At 36.2% G+C, this 23,464-nt stretch overlaps 1 protein-coding gene and 1 long non-coding RNA gene across 2 annotated transcripts; one reads left to right on the top strand and one right to left on the bottom strand.

Moving 5' to 3' along the window:
• Positions 1 to 20,486: 20,486 nt before the first annotated feature.
• Positions 20,487 to 21,354, bottom strand: LOC145107517 (uncharacterized). Its single transcript, XR_013707885.1, has 3 exons — positions 21,288 to 21,354; positions 20,862 to 20,941; positions 20,487 to 20,774 (listed from the first exon to the last, which is right to left on the bottom strand). It is a non-coding gene; the product is annotated as an uncharacterized LOC145107517 (long non-coding RNA).
• Positions 21,355 to 22,654: 1,300 nt separating this feature from the next.
• LOC145124273 (uncharacterized) lies at positions 22,655 to 23,218 on the top strand. The gene has a single exon (XM_079059544.1). It carries the CDS (start codon positions 22,655 to 22,657, stop codon positions 23,216 to 23,218), a length of 564 nt encoding a protein of 187 aa, XP_078915670.1.
• The last annotated feature ends 246 nt before the right edge of the window (positions 23,219 to 23,464 follow it).

Genomic DNA, 23,464 nt, shown 5'->3' with positions numbered 1-23,464 from the left:
GAAGGGTAAAGTTTCCAACTTTACCCATTAATACCCCTCGTAAGGGATTAAGCTCAACCCTAAGCCCCCAAAAGGCTTAAATCTAAATCCAAAGGCCATCAAACTTCAAGATAGGACATAGGAACATAGATTTGGACCTTAGAGAGTAGATGATCACGTAAAGTCTCCAGCTTACTCTACATGCATGGCCATTACAAGATCAAAGTGCCAAAATGATGGCTTAAGGGTTGCATGGGACTTCCATGGCCATAAAGTTGACACCTTTTTGCCATGAAATCCCCTCAAGACCTTGGATCTGAAAGGATTAACGACTTGGGACGTTCAACTCCCAAGGACCATGATAAAGGGACAAAAACCAAGATAAAGGTGCTAAGAAGGAGATCTAATCAACTACGAGTCAAGTTTGAGACTTGATTACCAGAAAGTGACGAAAAATGGAGTGAAGTTTTTGGATCTAGCAACTCTTCCTTGTTCCTTCAAACTTTCCCTCCTTCCAAGAGCTTCAAACACCCACAAGAATACTCAAAATGGCTCAAAATCACTCAAATATGCTTTAGGGTTTCGAGATTTAGCGTTAGGGACTTGGAGGCTGGAAATGAGGCCAACATGAAAAGTTTAAGGTCTTTAAATAAGGTGCAAACCATGGAATTAGGGTTTCATTTCTACCAGCCTACTCGTCGAGTTGAGGCTTCTCAACTCGTCGAGTAGGTTTTCTCAAAACCCGCGGTCCTCAACATCTCCAGTCGACGAGTCTGGGGCTTCCAACTCGTCGAGTTTCCCTATAAAAATGAATAAATTATGATTTTAATTACATACCAGGAACCAGGCGTTACATATTTCGTTATAATATTTATCCGTATAATATAAATACAATATTATATATAAAGAAAACTTTGTAAACACATAACATAAGAAAACTTATTGTTTATTTATTTAGTTATAATACAATTTAATTTAATTTGATAACGTAAATGAGGGTCTATCCGCGAAATGTCTACTTTCCTGAATGTCATCCATAAAAATAAGTTTAATTTAATTTGACACATAACATAAGAAAACTTATTGTTTATTTATTTAGTTATAATACAATTTAATTTAATTTGATAACGTAAATGAGGGTCTATCCGCGAAATGTCTACTTTCCTGAATGTCTACTTTCCGCGAAATGTCTACTTTCCTGAAATGTCTCCAGTCGACGAGTCTGGGGCTTCCAACTCGTCGAGTTTCCCTATAAAAATGAATAAATTATGATTTTAATTACATACCAGGAACCAGGCGTTACATATTTCGTTATAATATTTATCCGTATAATATAAATACAATATTATATATAAAGAAAACTTTGTAAACACATAACATAAGAAAACTTATTGTTTATTTATTTAGTTATAATACAATTTAATTTAATTTGATAACGTAAATGAGGGTCTATCTGCGAAATGTCTACTTTCCTGAATGTCATCCATCATCTTCAACCTAGCTTGAGATAGTAGTGAATATCTTGGCCTCTCCCTCCATCTCAGCCAACAAGATATTCAACTCATCACGTTCTACCACCACTTTATTCAATTCCTACTTCTTATCATTCAATTCAACATTCTTGGTGGTCAACTCCTTCACCTTAATTGCCAGTTCCTTATCCTTATTTTCGAGTCGTGCTCAACTTGTTTTTTCATGTCTTCAAGTTCCCTCTAATTCTTCAGCTCCTCTTAGCATCAAATTTGTAGCCTATACCGCAGACATTAGATCAATACTAGCATTTGAAGGAAAATATGTTAAAATGAAAACTTACACATCAATTCAATAATCTTATTTTTTATTTGATTTCAAAATGGTTCTACCCTTCAAAAAAAATTTACTGACCCATTTCCAACGCAACCTTTCTTTTCTTGGGCTCTGGATATTTAGGCTTGATTTCCAGATTTCTCACACTAGAATTAGAAGGCTTCTAAGTTTTTTATAACAAGTGTTGAAGATGTGAAATCTTCGACATTAAAAGAAGAACCAAAAGGAACACCTGATCGAGTATGATGAGGACATGAAAAAGATGACTTAACTGTTATCCCGAACAAAGATAGACGACTTGATATTAATAAATTACCTGCAGACATGGCAATTTCCCGATCCTTGACCACCAAAGAAGTATTCAAATGCCCCTCAGGGAGGCAGTCAGGCAGAATATTAAAGCTTATTTTTTCAACAGAAAGCTCCAAAAATTTCCGAAATTTCTCCTTAGTATCTTCACGAGCCGGACATGGTTCACCAAATCTAGGAACTTTCCAAGATAAAGTGGAAAATTAAAGATCCAGAAATAAACACAAAAAATCAAGTAATTTGAAACCTTACCCTCTATCATCCAATCTTTGGATGGAGAAAGATCCTAGCCAAGAGAAGGAACATTGACAAATAAATATCACTTCTTCCAATCATGATCGGTTGGGGAACTTTTCAGATCCAAATAAGGCCATGAAGTTTTGATCTTAAGAGCAACACGTCCATACGCAAAAGTTTGGAGATTGTAAAGGCTTGCTATATCGTGCAATCCAAGATTTGTACCTTCAGACTCATTAAGGTGATGAATCCAAAACAAGATACACCATATAACTGCCATAACTTGGGAATAAGTGAGCCCGGTGACTTCAAAAAACTCTAAAATCAGTGGAGGAAAAAGCAACGACAAGCCAATAGGAAAGGGAAACTAATAGAAATAGGTCCAGGTAGGGAAAGATAATCTGATCTTAGAAATGATTCAGGAACTCTAAAAATGGTGTACTTAGGAAACTTTCCTGATGATCGAAGTAACTCGATATCAACATTTGAAAAAGGGCCTCTCTCACTCTCATCTTGGGGTAGCATTCCCAAATCAATGAATTCTTTGATAATGGGGGCATTGGACCTAGCCCTAGATATGGTAGGCTTCTTGCCCATGGTAAATATAATCGTGAACAAAATGGGAGAATGAAGTCATAGCTTAGAAAAGAAACCCTTGTGATTGTAGTTGAATAAAATATCAACTCAGATTTATATAAGGGTCTGTTACGATAATCTAGGCTAATCAAATATTCAAATTTCCTATAAGCATGGATGGATATGATCAAACTTAAAGAAGCATGCCACGTAACATCCCTATTTTCCAAATAAATTTCGCGCATAGAAATCTACAATATCCCTGGATCCCAGATTGAAGATTTCTGGAGGCAATTGTTATGTGTAGAATTTTCATTTACTTTATTTTATATCCTGAACTCTTACTAACATCTCGGGCAAGCCCAAGATCTTCGATTTAGTCAATATCTTGGACCTCCATCATGTTTCTTGTAATATCTTATGCAGAGACTATGAACTAGACTAGAAAGGATTCAACCAGGTCTAAAGCACGTGGTCAAGACCTTGTGAACGTTGAAGACCATCGAGAAAACCAGGTCAAGCATGGATCAAGGAAGATCTCTAGAGTATCATATTATTATTTCTTATCGATGTGTATAAAAGCCTAGGTGATCACCACTCAATCACAAACTCTGACCTTGATTCTCACTCTCATTCTTTCAACACTTTAGTACTTTTACACTCACATTAAGATCAGCTAGCACTTGTAATTTTATTTCAATTAATGTAATTTCTAAGGCAGGTGATTTTATTACCTCCCGAGGTTTTATGTCGAAGATCCAAAAGGATTAAGGTCTTTCCTTGTACATCACTGTGTTCTTACATCTTCTTTTACTTATTAACTATTTTTTGATCAATTACAACATTTTCTCTTATTTACTTAATTGTTATTATGATTCTATTATCAAAACTACTAAGATATTCTTTGGTATCTTGGTAAATTTTTGAGTTTCTTGAGACTTATTATACGAATTCATGTATTAAACAAATTTAACACTATTGTTGTCCCAAACACTTTAAATACAATCATTTATATTATGGAATAAAACACTTTAATAAATAGTTCCCTGGATATCAATATTTTCTTCCTAGGATATTTCGTACTACCAAAATCTTTAACATATTTCATGATACTATGCATTTTGGTTTTACATATTTTATTTTAAACATCAAACCACATTTACTAATTTAGTTACGAAATTAGCTTATCACTTTTTGACCAAAAAAATGACATACCTACGATTATTCTCTGTTCATGTCCTCATTCCACTGCTATTCTCAACCACGAGTTCAGTTCAATTCCCTGCTACATTCCCTCTACCCGCAGTAAGAAATCTGATTCTATTCTGTACTTATTTCATTAATATTTTTTTTTGTTTCTTCAGAACCATGTCAACTATACCTGCCACAAACTCGACACCAATGCATGTTGCACACCAACTTGTCTACGTTGTTATGAATTTGTATGTCCAATTCAACTTTAAACTAACAACAAATGGCTCAAAGTACAAATTATAGAATCATACTTTTCTTGATATCTATAAAGATGCAAAGGCATATGGACATATAAATAGAAAATCATAGCCTTCTGTAGAAGATGATGAAGATTGGGAGTCACTAGTCAAATCTTGGATTTATTCAACATGCGACCCAAATTTGCTACAGATTATCTCTAACGACAATTGCACTGCTAAAGACTTATGGGATAAGCTTGACGAGTTCTTTCTCAACAACAAAATGTCAAGAATACTTCAATTATAAGATCAGTTCTGAAATAGTAAAAAGGTGCCTCCTCAACCACTGATTACAGTCACACACTCAAAAACTTAGCAAATACATTAGACGATGTGGATTCATTGATTACTAAAACTGAGCTACTTATGAAAATACTCATACATCTTCCTTCATCCCACAACAACATTTTTGATGTCATTACCAACACAAGGTTGTTTCCATCTTTCTTACAAGTTAAGAATCCTCCGACTTGCTACTTGATTCTTTCACACCAGCTAACATGGCACTGTACTCGGTATCCACACAATCTGGAAAATAGGAAAATAAGTGGAATAAAAATCACAATAATAACCGGAATGGTTCCAGGGTGGTAAACCTAGCTCGTGTACTCGTACTAACTCTTTTGCGGGCTCTTTAGCGGGACAATAATCTTCTTTTGCAGGAATTTTAGGACATCACCAGAATAATTTTAGCAACTTTGTTGTTGCCCAACACCCACATATGCAATATAGTAGCCCATTTTATGCAGTTTCACTCACCAGGCATCCCTCATTCTTGCCTGGCCAAACCAACTTCGACCCACAACAACTAGGACTGGTACATCAGCACACCAGGCCACCTTTTGATGTGTTTCAGTTGGCTGCAGCGAGTCCGTATGTCAACCAAGCCCAGTTCGGGCATCATTTTTGCCAATGGACCTGTTCCATTAGTGTAGGGTACCTTCCACAACAATTTGATCCATCATTTGTGATCCATATGACCAGGTAATCGCCGCCTCAATAGTTCACTAATCTCAACTCAGTTGTTCAAGCAATGTCTATTCAAACACCACCCAAAACAACACCCAACAATCACTTTTACATTAATACCAGTGCGAGCTCCCACATGTCGTTTTGCCAAGATAAATTGCTCTATTTAACACCATGTACTTCTAAATCTATCAGGGTTGGTAATGGTGTAGTACTTCTCATTAGTCACACATGTCATGGCTTTATTCCGTTGTCTCAAAATAATTTTATGCTAAATGATGATCTTTTCTTATTATATTTTCAAAAATCTTTTGTCAGTTCGTAAATTCACAACTGATAATAATGTTTCCATTTGGTTTATCTGTAAAGGATCTTGAGTCCTTAAATTTTCTTAGTGATGTGATAGCTCTGGTGAGTTGTACACAATCACACCTTCCTACACTCCTATTTTTCCTATGGATCTAACTTCATTGTCTCTTTCTACTTGGCACCAACGGCTAGGGCATCTCGCATCTTCCATTCTTTATTTTTTGCATTCTTGTAATTTTATTAAAATTAGTACTCATAAGCTCCCACTTTGTCATGCTTGTCAACTTGGGAAACATGTTCATTTACCTTTTCATTCATTTAACTAAAAACTTCTACTTTATTTGAACTAGTACATTGTGATTCATCGACATCTACAGTTACTAGCATTAGTGGTTTCAAATATTATATCTTGTTTTTGGATGAATTTTCACACTTCTTATGGGTTTTTCCCTTTTTTATTTTTGAAATATGATGTTTATATCATATTTTTCAATTTTCAAGCTTATGTTAAAAACCAATTCAACACTAATATATAATCCATCCAACATGATAATGGTCGTTAATTAAACAAACAATATCTTCTAACTAACTTTCAATCTAAGGGTTTTTGTATTCGATTTTCATGTCCCCTACACGTCTCAACAAAATGGAAAAGTTGGACGCGCCATTCACACGATCAATAACATTCTTCGTACATATCTATTCCAAGAATCCACCCCTACAAAATTTTGCACTGAAGGTTTTCATGTTATTGTCCATAGTCTCAATCTCCTTCCTACTACTACTACTCTTTCTTTTAATACTCCTTTTGAAATCGTATTTGGTTTCTTTTCTACGTACGACCACCTTCATGTTTTGGATGTATCTATTATCTAAATACATCTTCCACTACTACTCTTAAACTATTGAATCGTTCTTCCGCTTCTGTGTACCTTGCCCCTTCATCAAATCATAGAGGTCATCAGTGTCTTGATCTCACCACTCATCGAATCATTACTTCTCGTCATATGATTTTTGTTGAAGATCGCTTTCTGTATGTTGACTTCCAGTACCAACCCCCACCTCTGAGAATGACTCTTTTGTTCCTGATGACGATATCCCACACACTCCTACTCCCACATAACAAATCACACCCTCGGCCTCTACAACATAAAGTCATTATTCATCTTTCTCTCCTTATGATCCTGACATCAATGACAATTACTCTACACCGTCTCCTTCTTTTCCGTTTATCGACTCTCCCGGCCAACACTTCTACCATGCAAGGTCTTGTCCATCCCATGGCTACCCGTTCTAAGATTTGTACTCTTAAACCTTGCCTCATGATGAAACTCTCTACGACCACCGAAATATATCGTATTCCTAGTCTACTGCTCAAGTGTTATGCAATCCTAAGTAGAAGTCTGCCATAAATTCTGAAATGGCAACTCTCAACTCCAACAAAACTTGTGGTTCTTGCTCCTCCTCCCCATTGTGCCAACGTAGTTAGCTGTCATTGGTGTTACAAACATAAGCTTGACTCTCACGCTAATTTCAACCACTATAAAGGTCTCCTTGTTGGTTAGGGATTGTCCCAACTACCCGATCTCAACTTTCATGACAACTTCAGTCTGGTTGTCAAACTAACCACCATTCACATTGTCTTAAGCATTTTTATCTCCCTTCACTAGCCTATCCATAAGGCTGATGTCAAAAATTCTTTCTTGCATGACGATCTAAACGAAGAGGTTTCTATGAAATAACTTCTTGATTATGTTTATCCTCAACATCTTGATTATGTCTGTCATTTATGCAAAGCCCTTTACGGTCTTAAAAATACTCCCCGTTCTTGGAATTAGCGTTTCAATGTTTGCATCACTTTTCCTGCTTTCGATGTAGTCAATCAGAAATCTCTCTCTTCACGAATCATCAAGGAAACCAAGCTATTTATCTTATGTTATATGTTGATGATATAACTCTTATAGCTTCCGACCCATCCCTAATCACCAGAGTCATTTCTCGACTGTCTGTTGAGTTTTCCATCACATACCTAGGACCTCTATCTTACTTTCTCGGCATTACTGCTACTCAGTCAAAACATGGGATTTTCTTATCACAATCTTCTTTTGCTAAAAAATCATCTCTCGTGCTGAAATATCCATTTGAAATCCTTGTAGTACTCCATCATACACTAAACCCTAACTTTCTACTATTGGTAAACATGTGTCGGACCCTATTCTCCACTTAAACCTTGCTGGAGCTCTTCAATACCTAATATTCACTCGTCCAGATATTGCATTTACGGTTCAAGAAATCTGTCTCTTCATGTATGATCCTTAGGAACCTCATTTTCTTGTTCTCAAGAGAATCCTTTGATATCTCTAGGATATTATTTCCCATGTTATTCACATTCCTTCGTCTCATGTTGACCGTTTAGTCTCGTATTCTGATGTTGATTGGGTTGGTTGTCCTCAGAAACATCGATCTACGTCTGGGTTCTATGTCTGTCTTGGTGAAAATCTTGTTTCACGTTCCTCCAAATAGAAACACGTCGTGTATCATTCTATCATCGAAGCCGAGTACAAAGGGTAGCCAAGGTTGATGTTTAAGCTGCTTGGCTTAACAATCTTCTACTTGAATTGTCATGTCCGTTATCTCGCACTACCGTTGTTTTTTGTGTTAGTGTTAGTGTCATGTCCTTATCTTCGAATGCAATGCAACATTGAAGAACCAAACATGTGGAAATAAATTTATATTTTGTTAGGGTACACATTGCCATTGGTCATGTACGCGTTCTGCATGTTCATTCTACTCACCAGTTTGCTGATAGTTTTAATAAAGGATTACCTACACAGTTTTTTTGTTTTATTTTTGAATTTCAGGATAGTTTAAGTATTTGTGAACCTCCCACTAAAACTGAGAGTGAGTATTAAACTATAATTTATTTTATAAGTTTGCTCAATTTATTCTATTTATATGTGGCATCCCGGAATTTAGGTCAAAGATTGTGAACGGTCAAGTTCACAGTAAACCTCTTGGTAATTTGACTCATAGAGTTTTAGTGCATCTAATGTGAAATAAATGAGTTCATTTCAACTATTATAAGATACAGGATGGTATCTTATTTACAAATATGTAATATGGCAAACAAATCAAACTGCTCAAACTACAACCTTAGGAATGCGTCTGAAAAACTGAAATTTCATATTAAGAAGTTGTGAGCAATAAAAACACTCTAGACTCGTAGTACGTGTTTCCCTATTTCTGAACATATAAAAAACATTCAAAACGGAGTATGTATGCAAAAGATACGACCGTTTTATGAATCCAAAACCAATATAATACTGATTTTCTTAAAACCGCTAAAACTGTTTCTATCCGTTGAGGGACTTGCACACCTCAAATGGGAATTCTGAAAGCGCTTTTAGACTCAGGTCATAGTCTATTATTTAATTTCATACTTGAAATATATTATTAAAAATATTTATAAAAGTTGAAAAATCAGAAGTTTTCAGATTTATTAATCGTGAAACCCTAAACTATTGATTTTGATAAGATTTCAATTATTGGCAATATATTTTGGAAATAATATATTATTATCCAATCCGGTTATTATAAATCTTAGCCAAGAGATAACTCAAAATTTCTAGAATCATGTACATCTATATACATATATGAATCTTAACCAAGGAATTAAACCCACACAAACACTCCAACCTTTCTTTCCCTTTACCATTTCGTCCGGTGAAGAAGACCACTCGGAGCTGGTTCTTCCGGTCAGCAATAGAGGCAACAACTTCCCTTTATTTCATCATTTCCAGTTGATCGGAACTGTCAAATAAAAAACCTATGATTATCAAACAATAGCAAACAAACACCCTTGGGATCATTGTGCTGATCTGATTCCCCTTCCTTACAATTGAAACCATCCCAAACACTTCACTGATTTTTTGTCAAAACAAACAAAACCCATACCTGTTGCTGATCCCGTTCATCGTCTTTTTCTGTTGAAGAAGCAATCCAAACATCCCCGGTCACTTTCGTGTTTTCTGCCTGATGAGAAACTAGAATCAAGTGTTGCCACCGCAACCCTCGTCGAAGAAGCAACCGACGATAACCTCATTTGATCCCTCAACTTCATCCCTTCCATTCAAGACAGAAGAAGCGCACTTAAGCAGCCATTGTTGCTTTCGTTTTCTCCTCTGCGACACAGTGAAGCACCGAAGGTGCTTCTCCCATCCAACGATCGATCTGCCTCCTTTCTTCTTTCTTCAAGATAATAGAGCACCGGAGGTGATTTCTCAGGTTCAAAACTGCCGAGCCACCCTTCCCTTTTCCCTCACCGATTGAAAGACGAACGCAAGAAAGGGAGTAGAGGAGCCACCCACTGCCACCCATCGCTGCTTCCTGCCGCCACTAGCCTGTCGCTGCCAATATATTCTGACTACCACCTCGCCATTTTTGGATCAAGAAAAGCATAGGAGGTGCTCCTCCCCTGATGCAGTTGAATGTCGATCGTATCCGAGGGTTTCAACAAAACACGTTTTTTTTTTATTTTGACCAAGTAAAAACCAAAGGGAATCAAACTTGAATTTAAATGGGAAATCTCCGTAAAAGTCCCAATATTTTACTCTAATTTACGAAAAATTCTCAAACTAAAATTCGTTTACGAAAATGTCCTAATTACCGGTAAAAATGACGATTTGGCCCATTTTTCCCGGTTTACCGGTTTCATTACTTACCCGGTTTTAATAAAGTTTCATTATTTTACCATAATTTACGAATAAGTCCCAAATTATGGTAAAATAATGGGACTTTAATATATGTGCCTATATACCTTGTCTATACAAATATATTATCCTTTATGCGAAAATACAATAAATCTAGTTTATAAAAATGTTATTTAACAATTTAGCATATTATTACAAATAGACTAGTATAAACTTTTCGTATACGTATTATGGTTATTTTATCGTGAAATAACTAATCCACACAATAAATGCTACATGATACAAAAATATATTATTTTTATGTGACATTGTATATCATAAAAAGCACGAAATAAAACTTTGTAGTATTTCAAGGATTTAAGCTATTACTATGCATGTATATTATATGTTTAATTACACAACGTTTATACATGTACATATGTTCATTACTTTGAACCATTCATCTTTATAAAAGTGAGTACATTATACTTTTACATACATGCCAAGCATACTCGGCTTTTATAAACTTTATATAATGAAATTCATTGTGCCTCGTGACTTAATCACAATTAAATTAGGGTTGAGAGTTATTCACATACTTTTTAGATAAGGGCTTTTTAGTGAGACAATATTCATTGGCTGATTCTAAACACTTAGCATACCCACACTATTATAACCGTTAATATTCAGAGCGAGATACATATGTATAGATCTATACGGGGTTGACATCCCCACCTGCGGTTGCTAGCTAGAACCTCGACCGATCAATCTAAGTGGGTGATAAGTGTCTACAATTGTTACTACGATGTCCAATGAAGCGATGTAGCAGGCTACATTTAGTCACATAGCTCGGTTATTGAAGTCACTATAAACATTAACTCGAATATCTCTCTCTCTCTCTCTCTCTCTCTCTCTCTTACTACAACTCATAAACTTGATTCTTTCAAAACCATTTTGAGCATGGATTTTCTTATACCAAGATACCTTTTGGTTTTTCAAAGTTTATTTAAATATGGTTTACTTATAAAGAAAATAGTTTTTGAACGCTTTTAAAAGTATTATTACTACCGTCGACAGAAAACCTGTAACTCTCACCAACGTTGTGTTGACCCTCAAAACTACATGTATTCTCAAGATATCACTAAACAGACATTCAAGACGGATTGGATTACAGGTGACCTAGTTTACTTGTTGTTGTATTATATGCCTATTTGTTAAGACAATTCATGTATTATTATTATTTGTAAAATCTTGTTTTCAAATATCAAGATGGAACACGAATGCTATATTGTTTATTGTTGTACTTGTGCTATATATTCAGTTTACCTGTGATCCATGAATTTAGTCGCACGAAAAATAAACTTGGTTTTGGAAAAATGGAATAATTTGATTCAGTAATCGTGGCTACTAGTTATTAGGGAGAGAAAACAAGGAAACTATTACAACGAGGTCTAAAGAAAAGGATACTGAATCAAACCATAAAATGGTAAATTATGATACAAAATAACACCCTGTAATACTCCCCCTCAAGTTTGAGTGTGTAGGTTTACAGAACCCAACTTGAATGAAGTTGTTGAGCACCTAAGGGCTTGGTAAGCAGGTCTACGATTTGATGCTTGGTGTCGATGTATAAAGGTTTAACTTCCTTAGTTTCAACTTGCTCACGAACAAAATGACAGTCCATTTCAACGTGCTTGGTCCGTTCATGGAACACTGGATTGTTAGCAATATGCCTGGCCGCTTGATTGTCATAAAAGAGGGGAGTCGGACCAATAGGTTGTGCGTCGAGCTCACACAGTAACCAACGAACCCACATAAGTTCATTTACAGTTGTTGCCTTGGCATGGTATTCTGCCTCAGCCGAAGACTGAGAGACCACAGATTGGTTCATGGACTTCCAGGGTATTGGAGCTCCTCCTAGAAGAAGCAAGTAGCCTGTTCTTGAACGCCGAGAGTAAGGACACCTAAGCCAATCCGAATCATAATATGTAACCAAATTGGTTCCTCCATCCTTTGGAAATAGGATACCTTGCCCAGGTGTGGACTTGAGATAGCGAAGCACTCTGGTGACAGCATCCATATGGTTTTGTCTAGGATCCGCAACAAATTGGCTTAGGACATTAACTGAATAAGCTATGTCCGGTCTTGTGGCTTGTAAGTAGAGAAGTCTCCCTACTAATCTTCTGTATTCATTTGCATCAACCTTCCCTTCTTCATCTCCATCAAGCTTGAAATTTTGTTCCATGGGAAATGAACTTGGTCGACATCCTTGAAAACCGCTGTCTTCAAGAATGTCCAAAGTGTATTTCCTTTGACTCAGAACAAGGCCCTCCGATTTGCGAGCTAATTCAATTCCCAGAAAATACTTCAAGTTCCCAAGGTCCTTAATGTTGAACATCTCGTCCAACTGGGTTTTCGTGAACTGTATCTTTTCAATGTTGTTGCCAACGATTATAACATCGTGAACATATATTAACGCAGCAACATAAATGGCATCCACCTAGTAATTTACGTGAAGCTTTTTTCAGGCCATATATCGATTTCTTCAATGTGCACACTCTTGTTTCCTCTTTGGTGGAGAAACCTTGAGGAATTTTCATGTACACTTCTTCTTCTAGATCACCATGCAAGATTGCATTATTCACGTCAAGTTAATGAATAATCCAATCTCTTTTGACTACAAGAGTAAGAAGCGTTCTTATGGTCACCAACTTCGCAATAGGGGCAAATGTCTCATGATAATCCACACCCTCCATTTGAGTGAAACCCTTGCAACAAGTCTCGCCTTGTATCGTTCGACTTGTCCGTTTGGCTTGTACTTCACCTTATAGACCCATTTGGGATCTATGGCCTTCTTTCCCTATGGCAAGTCTTGAAGAACCCACGTATCATTTTGCTCGAGGGCACAAATCTCCCTTTTCATGGCTTCCCTCCATTCATGATCTTGTGAAGCATGAGAAAAGCTCTTTGGCTCATCGTGAGAATTGATGGCCGCTAGAAATGCTTTGTGAGATTCATAAAATTTATCATAAGAAAGATAATGAGCAAGTGGGTGTACCGTCGAGGACGCTTGATCAACATGAGGTTGCGTGTGGTCTACCGAAGGGGGAAGATTAACAACATAGTCATTTAGATGTCTTGGTCGAGACCTGTTTCTCTTTTTCCTAACATTTTGCACCTCATCATCATGACTCGAGACGTCTTCACGTAGCATGGTTTCATGCAAGTTGGTATTTGTTTCATGCAAATCAAGGTCTCCTTCATGGTCATTACTAAACTCCTGTGATTGACTTTGCCGATAGCCTTGAATGGGGTCAACCTCATTGCTTTCAATGTAATCAGGTTCAACTGGGAAGGTCTGATCATTAACTCCCCTTGTCACTTGATCCTCTTGATTCATTCCAGTTTCAACCATGTTCTCGAGAAAATCATTCTCTTTGACTTTTTCCTTTTGTTATATGTTGGAAAAAGGAAACACTTCTTCCACAAATCTTACATCCCTTGATGTAATCATTTTCCTTTGTCAAATATCATAAACCTTGTACCCTTTGATACCATAGGGATAGCTCATGAAAACACCAGGCTTCCCTCTTGGTTCGAATTTATCACCCTTTGTGTTAGTGTTCCTGTAATAAACCAAACACCCAAGGACCTTCATGTGCTCATAGTTAGGAATTCTTTTAAAAAGTATTTCGAAGGGCGCTTTGTTGTTTAAAACCTGAGATGGTAGCCTATTTATTATATAGGCTGCTGTTAAAACACATTCACCCCAAAATCTGGTCGGTAAACTTGCTTCAAATTTCAAAGCCCGTGCAATTTCACGTAGATGTCGATGTGTTCGTTCGACCACCCCATTTTGTTGTGGGGTGTGGGGACATGTAGTTTCTAAAATTATTCCCTGTTTAGTGTAGAAATCATTCATGTAATTTGAGGTATATTCCCCTCCATTATCACATCTGATAGCTTTGATGGGTTTTCCAAATTGAGTTTTGATTAAGTTGTAAAAATCAACTAGGCAAGCACTGGCCTCATGCTTGTGCCTGATTAAGTAAATCCAGACTGTGTTGAACACGACTCTTTGTATGGGAAACAAAAAGACTTTTATTAAGACACTTAAGAAGACCTTACACTTTGTGAGACTACTACACACTCTGCTCTCTTTGAGGCTTTCTTGGATGGTTTGGAGCAAATGAGCTCCACACCTATTTATAGGCCTCTTAGGAAGGTTCTAGATACTAGTATACACTTACTACCTACTAGATAACTCTAGAACTATCTAACATACTCTATATGCTTCCATATGTTTCTAGAATATTCTACCATGTTCTGGAGAGGTCTAGGTTGCTCCAGTGTCTTCTAGAATGATCCATAACCTTCCAGGGTCTTCCATGTCGTTCTAGAGTATTCTAGACTCTTCCGGTATATTCCGGAGTCTTCCATAGTCTTCCATAATGTTCTAGAATCTTCTAGAGCGTTCTAGAACAAGCTAAAGTCTTCTAGATAATATTTGTTCTATTGGGCTAGTGATGATCTTTAACAGACTGGTCTGCTATAATCATAAACAATGGTCAAAAAATATGTCGACCTCGAAAAAAAAGGCATTATATACGCCCCCCCCCCCCACATCACAATGAATCAAATCAAAAAATTCTTTAGTTTTTATTGAACTAATTGGAAAAGGTAGTCTGGCAAACTTTGCCTTAAAACAAGAATCACAAGTCTTATTTTCAGAATCAAAAGAGATGTTTCTAAGCGAATTGACCCGAGACAATTTTATGTTGGAAGCATGACCAAGCCTTTTATGCCATATATCAGCAGTAACCATCATCGCCTTTCTTTCATCCTTTATCCCCTTTAATCGGTAAAGACCTCCGCTACACCTACCCGCTCCAATCAAGCTCCTCGACTCCAAGCCCTGTATGACAAAGAAATCAGGGAAAAGGGTTATGGCATAATGAAGATCTTTTGTTAGCCGATGAACAAACAAAAGATTGCATTTGAGGTTTGGTGCAAATATTACTCCTTTTAACGTTATTGCTCCCCTTAAAAGAAGTTCACCTTTCCCTTTTACAGGAATGGCATCACCATTAGGAATGGTGATGGGAGCCTCGTTAACACATGTAGTTATGTTCTTGAACAATTTATTTTGACAAGTTATATGATCGGTTGCTCCTGAGTCAACGATCCACTCATAATTTAAATCAAAACTAACTGCCATATTCGCCTCCGGTTTTGTTTCAGAATCATTGACGTCGTTGTTACCACTAAAGTGTTTAACAAACATCTTGTATTGTTCTTCTGTTATTCCAGGAATGGGACTTGAACTCATTTGGACCACGGCTGCTTTAGGCTTCGTCATGTCTCCCTTTGCTTTTCCAGGCCACCAATTAGGGTATCCGATTCGTTTGAAACACCCTTCCCGGTTGTGCCCATCTCTCCCACAGAAAGTGCAATGTTCAGTTTTGTTATCAAGAGCACCTTTGTTGGTCCTTTGTGCCCATTTTGTTTTTGTTGTTGTCCTTCACGTTTGGCTGGAACAAAAGCTTGAAAGGCAACCGCTTCTTGGGCCGTTTTCATGTTAAAGGAAGCAGCTCTTTGTTGTTCATCCTCCGCAACCAGGTGGTAAGCCGTCCCTAAAATTGGTGTTGGTTTTGTTGCTAAGATCTGGGTCCGTATCACAGAGAAATCGCTGTCAAGACCCATCAGGAACTCATACATTCTCTCCTTCTCTTTGAGTTCAACAAGTTTTCTTCCAAGCCCGCACTTACATCCTTCACACGTGCAATGGGGAATTGGTAATACAAATTGTATTTCATCCCATAGTCCTCGTAAGTTTGTGTAGTAGGCTGAGACGGAAGTCCCATCTTGTCGAGTACCTGTGAGTGACTATTTAAACTCGTAAACTCTCAGTGCCCTTTCCTTGCCAAACCTCTCCTTTAGATCATCCCAGATCTCAGCAGCACTGTTAGCATACTTGACACTGCCATGTATTTCCTTCTCCATAGCTGTGGTGAGCCAGCCCTTTATCATTGCATCGCAACGCATCCATGCCATGTAAGTAGATTCATTTTTTTTCTGGTTTCTTTATCGAGCCATCGATAAAGCCAATCTTGTTCTTGGCAAACAAGAAATTTGTCATCTCTTGTACCTAATCATTGTAGTTGGAATCGGTCAGCACCTTATTTACTTGCATCTGTTTAGGATAATCGGAAACGTGTATGTAGAATTGTGAGTTTGAGTCTATGGACTCTCCCTCATTCTTCTATTTACTCTGCTCACCACCGGTCATGGTGGAACAGTGGTGTTAGGGTTTTGAATATAAGAAAAGTATCTGCTCTGATACCATGAAGAAATTGGTAAAAGGCTTCAATTGAATACTAAGGAACCGTCAATCCAGATACAAATTAAGGAGAGAAAACAAGGAAACTATTACGACCAGGTCTAAAGAAAAGGAAATTGAATCAAACCATAAAATGGTCAATTATGATACAAAATAACACCCTGTAATAAGCAATGTAGCTTCATGGTTAATAATGTCAATACCAAAATTTAATGCTCCTCGCAATGTAGCTTCATGGTTAATAATGTCAATACCAGAAGTTCTTGGCTTGGTAACATGAAGGGTAAAATGGTCTTTACAGCATATGGTTCACAAGGCAAGACTTATTCGGAGCTTTGATGCAAAAAGGGTATCATAAGACCTTGGGAGACGATAAAACTCATATAGAAAGCATCTAAGTTTTATGATTAAACATTATGTGTAGAATGAAATAGGTGTAATGTTTAGTTGTATCTATATCTACCTGTAGGATGTTTCCATTGATGAAGATGTTATTGCAATTAAGATCCCTATGAATGATCCATGGCTCATGAATCATGATTGTGTACTCCAATCCCTTCATCTTCTCATAGGAATTTCATCTTGGTGGGCCACTGAGAATTTGTTGGTTGGTTTAGGTGAGATTAGTTGTGTAACATCCAAATGACTAGAGCTTAAACTCGAAGGTGTACTGTGTGCAATTCAAGAAACGTAGGGGAAACACCAGCTTAGCATTCAAGTAATTAGAACTAGAATTCAAGTTACAGTGATTCCAAAAGACGAAATTCAGCCTCGATCTTAGAAAAGACAATCAAATTGGAATTCTGATATTAATTCTCAAGCAAAGCATACCTGTTATGAATATTTTTTGTCTGATTCTTCATCTTCTTTGGCAACAAGGAGTATCAACTTGAATCGTCTACTAGTAGCACCGATGCAACATAATTTTTCAGATGAGTTTCTTAACTGGTTCCACCCCTGATTATATGATACTGGTTGTAATATAAATAGCAAAGGAATACAACATAAACCTGATGGGGTTATTTTCACAAATCAACAATTTTGATCATCGTTGTTTCTTTGATTTGCTTCATTGTCGACTCTTGATTTTAGTCTAATATCTTTGATCATCGTTGTTATGGTGTCGTGTTCTTCCCCAAATACTACTGATACCCATTGCACAGCTTCACTGATTGAACTTTTTTTTTTGTTAATCGACTTCTGCTTAGCTCTTCTTTTGGACCACAATTCCTCCAATTTCCGTTGATCTTCGGTGTGTACCCTACATTGAAGCTTCTTATTGAATGCAATCACTTCAGGCTTCGAAATACAGTCGATTGAAAAGGAAATCCCCTTGCCGGCTTCCACTTGCCCTTCCTCTTCAACACCACTAATGTATCATGAACGAACTCAATCATCTTCACCAGGTCGATAGTTAAATAGTTCAAATTTGACTAAAGATTTTAGCAAGGTCGATCACCTGTTGCAATTTCCCATTTGCGTTGTGGTATGTTATTCATCTCTTTGCACAAAAATTATCCTAATTTCTCATTTATTTTTCAATCGAACTCTTCCATGAGTGACAGGCTCCATTCTTTTTTCTGCTTTTATGTGTTGTTGTCCGGTTAATGAGAATGATGTGTTGCTTGGAACCAAAATTATCTTTGTTTCTATTTTGGGATTTGATTCCCTCCGTTGGGGCAGATGGTCAGGTATTTTCAACAACAGAACCAACTGAAAGGGTTTATTAAATGTATTTCTCTGTTGAAACTTTTTGGGGAAAGTGAATGCATAAAATCGTAACATTTTTTTAGTTTATGAGTTTTTGAAGAATTTGTTCTATGTACTCATATGTTAAAAAAAGGGACTTGCTTTCAGTTAATTAAGTCTTTTTTTTGTTCATTTCTGAAATCCAGGTAAAGAATTGACGAATATAGACAGAGGATCAGGGGTAGTTCTAGAATCAACATAATTTTTAGATGACAGGGGAAGAAAAAAAAAGAGTAAGAGACTGTATCTATTTGCATTACTTAAAGGTGATTTTTTTTATGATGCCCAGTTGATTACTATTATGTTGAAATGGAAGTCACTGATTGAAAATAAAAAAGAAAAAACTGCTCAAATATCCATAGCAACCGACCACTACCCTTTTCTTTCTCTTTTCTCTTGGATGGCAGTAAATGTTCGATTCTTTAAAAAAAATAGCTACGATTTTGAAGTCTTGAAGTTGTAAAGTGAAGAGAAGTGTGTTTTCTACTAATGTTTACTGAAGTGAACATATTAGATAACAAAATTAATGTTTTTCATTATAATAGTTTTTGGCAAGGATATGGAACTCATTAATGAAAAGTGTTTTTCCATTTTCATAGCCTTCAACACATGAATCAAGTTAAGATGCAGAGCATGAATTTCAAGATAATGCTCACAAACATGATTTTTGTGACAGGTACAACTACATTTTGATATGTTGAAGTTCTAACTTCTTAGCAATATTTGCCAATTCACTGCTGCTTTTGGTTGGTGTCCTCTTTTATTGGGCAAAATATGTGTCGCACCTTAATAGGTGCGTGCATCCTTCTCTCAATTTGCTTTGGACTCAATTTTACTTTTTTTGATGTATCAGAAGTTGAATCAATCTTCAAATAACAATGTTTTTATGTCTTCTTCTGGTCCACTCCACTCCATACCTAACCAAAAAAAACAACAAGATGAACATACAAGTCTTTAAGGACCGGCTGAAGGTAATCCAAGATGCTACGACTGCAAGAGAAGAGAAGTTTGATAAGCTGCAGAAGGAAGAGCGCATCGGGGTTGAGCAAACTTATTCAGAAGAGGTATCAACATACTTCCCATTTGTTTCTTTCATTAGGTAGTTCTTAACAAATAAAGTTATCTTTGTTAACGATTGTTTTCACACACATATTGATAGTATTGTGATTGTTTCAACTTCATTAATGAGTCTAATTGAGTTTGCAGGAACTATAACAAAAAAAGACGTTGAAGGCTTCCGACAATTGCTTAAAAAGAGTGGATAGTTTTTTCCATGACAAAGCTTGTTTCATTGAATTTGTTCCTTTTTTATTTATCAAGTTCAATATCATTTTTACTTTGATAGTCTGACTTTTTATTTTTATTTTTAACCATCATGAAAATTCCGATTATTACATACAACTTGCAATTGGTTAACCTAATTCAGCTTATAACTGGTTGATCTACCTTTATGACTTTTTTCATCTTAAAAGTAGAAATGTGATATTTTTTTTATTCTTATCAATTTACATTACATGTGTTTAAAAATTGCGCATTCTTTGGTTGATTTTGTTGGTTGTAATTGTAAATAATAAATTATAAATTAACTAGGTTATAGCCCGTGGAAACCACGGTTGGTGATTTGTAAGATGTTGTAATAAAAATTTTAAAAAAGTAATATCTATATGTGTTATCCGGAAAAAGAAAAATAAAATTAAAGTACGATGTTATAGTAAACAATTAAATGGAAGTATGTTGCTATTTTTTTTGTTATAACATTTTGTTTTTTTTTAATGATTACTATGTTGTACTTTTCAAATCAAAAGTATGATACTACTTCTTGCAATTAGGATATTATAACAAATAATGCCTAAATAAGAAAGCCCCTAAAAGTACAATGTTTAAATATGAAAAAACAAAAAAACAAAATTAGGATTTTGCAACGTATAAATAAATGATAGACCGTTGCTATATATCTCTTGCCTTTTTTATTACAACATTCCACTTTTATTTCGTTATATTACAACATTGTATATTAAAATTTTACCCAATATAGAAACACCATCCAAAATACAATAATTTTCATTGCGATAATTGGGTAGCTCTGTCAAATTACAAAAATTCTTTGAAGTAAAAAAACACTAAAGTACAATGCTATAATTAACCATGCACAAGATCCATAGAGTTACCATTTCACACAATAAAGATTAACCTAATAAATACTCAACATGCATACTTTGTAATTTGTAGTAATAGGTTAACCAGGACAACTCAAATTTGATAATTGTTTTACCGATGAGAGATTGAATACCCATTAAACTTGATCACATAGTCTTAATGCTGAAACAATACGATGTTTTGTTAGTAATTTATGTTTTTTTTTTCAACGAGAATGACACTGTAAGAAAAATTCCTAATGAGACATACCCTAACAAATATTTTCCCAAGATGCTTGCCAACCATTTTGCTCCCAAGATGCTAGTACTCACGCTCTGTTTTCCTAGCAACTATCATGACAACACGCTTTTTAATATTAGCTTGAGATTTATTTACGCATATGATTTTCTGCAATTTATAATAATTTTGTATATATGCATAAAAATTATATAACCCATGCACTTTTCTCAAAATTGCACCATGTGCCCATATCCTAAATACTTATGGTATTACTTTTTTTGTTTTGTTTTGGTCCAAAGGAAAATGGTTGTTTAAAAAAATGAATAGTTGAGCATTTAGCTTACACAACCCAATGACCAAAATTCTGAAGATAATTCAATATAATGACCAAAATCGCATTGTGGGACTAAAACTGAATACATTAACTTCGTGATTGAAACTATTATTCTCTTTTACCTTGATATTCCTCCCAAATGCATCTAGCTCATAGGATCTAAATTTATGATTTTCTTTAAGAACTGCCATGATTTTATTAGGTCGATGACTAATATTGTTAAAGAAATCAATGGCTACCCTTAAAATTTTGAAGGGAGACACAGTCCTATACAATCAAAAAAATTTATGAAAATCGATACAATATCTTCCATCCATATATCAAATAATGATTGGTTGTAAAGAAAGACATTTTACATTGTAAAAATAGTAATAAAACACCCAAGTACCTTTTTGTGTTGTTGAGCAGATAAAACCGGAGCGACATCTGCTTCTTTACAACTATTAAGTTGTGAATATTACACGTGAGATTTTATTTTCTTACATCCTTGGCCATGAAGGTTGCTGCACTTTTAGTTGTGCAAGCCATAATAGTAAATAATGATTGGCATATATAACCAAAGTATAAACAAACATAACATGAAGAAGATAAGTTTTACCATATAAATATATTAATGTAATGGAGATAATTGGCTTGCATGTGACAAATGAAAAAAATGATTAAAAATATCGGTTGCAACTTACAATTATTTTGAATAGCTCTCCACCATTGACATATTCCAAAACTGTAAATCTTGCTTTATGAGCTAAAACATGCATCAGAGAAAATAAATCAATGTGATAAGTTGTATGATTAATGGAGGTTCATATTTTCACATAGGCATAATGTTTCATCTCCATGTGTAATAAAACCACTTGCAAATAGAACTCCTAATAAACTATTTGTTAAAGATCATCACTAGCCCAATAGAACAAATATTATCTAGAAGACTTTAGCTTGTTCTAGAACGCTCTAGAAGATTCTAGAACATTATGGAAGACTATGGAAGACTCCGGAATATACCGGAAGAGTCTAGAATACTCTAGAACGACATGGAAGACCCTGGAAGGTTATGGATCATTCTAGAAGACACTGGAGCAACCTAGACCTCTCCAGAACATGGTAGAATATTCTAGAAACATATGGAAGCATATATAGTATGTTAGATAGTTCTAGAGTTATCTAGTAGGTAGTAAGTGTATACTAGTATCTAGAACCTTCCTAAGAGGCCTATAAATAGGTGTGGAGCTCATTTGCTCCAAACCATCCAAGAAAGCCTCAAAGAGAGCAAAGTGTATAGTAGTCTCACAAAGTGTAAGGTCTTCTTAAGTGTCTTAATAAAAGTCTTTTTGTTTCCCATAGAAAGAGTCGTGTTCAACAATCTGGTATCAAAGCAAGGTTTCTTGATAGTGAGAACGAGTGATTCTCGTTGTATCGTGAGTAGTTTGTGACTCTGCAAGTTTAGTGTCGAAACTAGCTTGTTTGGTATTACCGAGGTACTGCCAACACGATGGGTGATCTCCAAGTCGTCGGAGGAATCAAGAAACTCAACAACAACAACTACAAAACATGGGAAACATGTATGAAGTCCTACTTACAAGGACAAGATCTATGGGAGGTCGTTGGCGGAAGCGAAACCACGCCTCCGGAGGAAGATGTTAATGGCGCTCTACGCAAATGGAAAATCAAAGCAGGCAAAGCAATGTTTGCCTTGAAGACCACAATCGAAGAAGAGATTTTGGAGCATATTCGGGACGAGAACACACCGAAAGAAGCTTGGGACACGTTTGTGACGTTTTTCTCAAAGAAGAATGATACAAGACTACAACTTTTGGAGAACGAGCTATTATCAATCTCACAACGTGACATGACGATTGCTCAATATTTCCACAAGGTCAAGTCGATATGTCGGGAGATTACTGAACTAGATCCGCAATCCATCATTACAGAAGCTCGAATAAAGAGGATCATCATCCATGGACTGAGGCCGGAATATAGAAGCTTCGTTACTGCTGTACAAGGATGGCCCGTTCAACCATCACTTGTAGAGTTTGAGAATTTGTTGGCCAGTTAAGAAGCTATGGCTAAGCAAATGGGAGGCATCACGCTGAAGAGTGAAGAAGAAGCACTCTACACAAGTAAAAGTCGCAGGAATTTCAAGCCACCTTCTAAAGAAGGATACAAAAATGCTGACAAAGGGAAGAGTCAGCCAGGAACCTCACAACCATGGAGATCTCAAAAGACCGACAATAAGAGTTCTCGGGGGAGGAGGTTCGAAGGCAACTGCAACAATTGTGGAAAGTGGGGCCACATGTCCAAA

This window comes from Lactuca virosa, chromosome 1 (genome assembly GCF_052849685.1).
Source record: "Lactuca virosa cultivar CGN04683 chromosome 1, Lactuca_virosa_CGN04683_v6, whole genome shotgun sequence".
In the NCBI taxonomy this organism is placed as follows: domain Eukaryota; kingdom Viridiplantae; phylum Streptophyta; class Magnoliopsida; order Asterales; family Asteraceae; genus Lactuca; species Lactuca virosa.
This window is presented reverse-complemented; position numbering and strand designations above follow the sequence as displayed.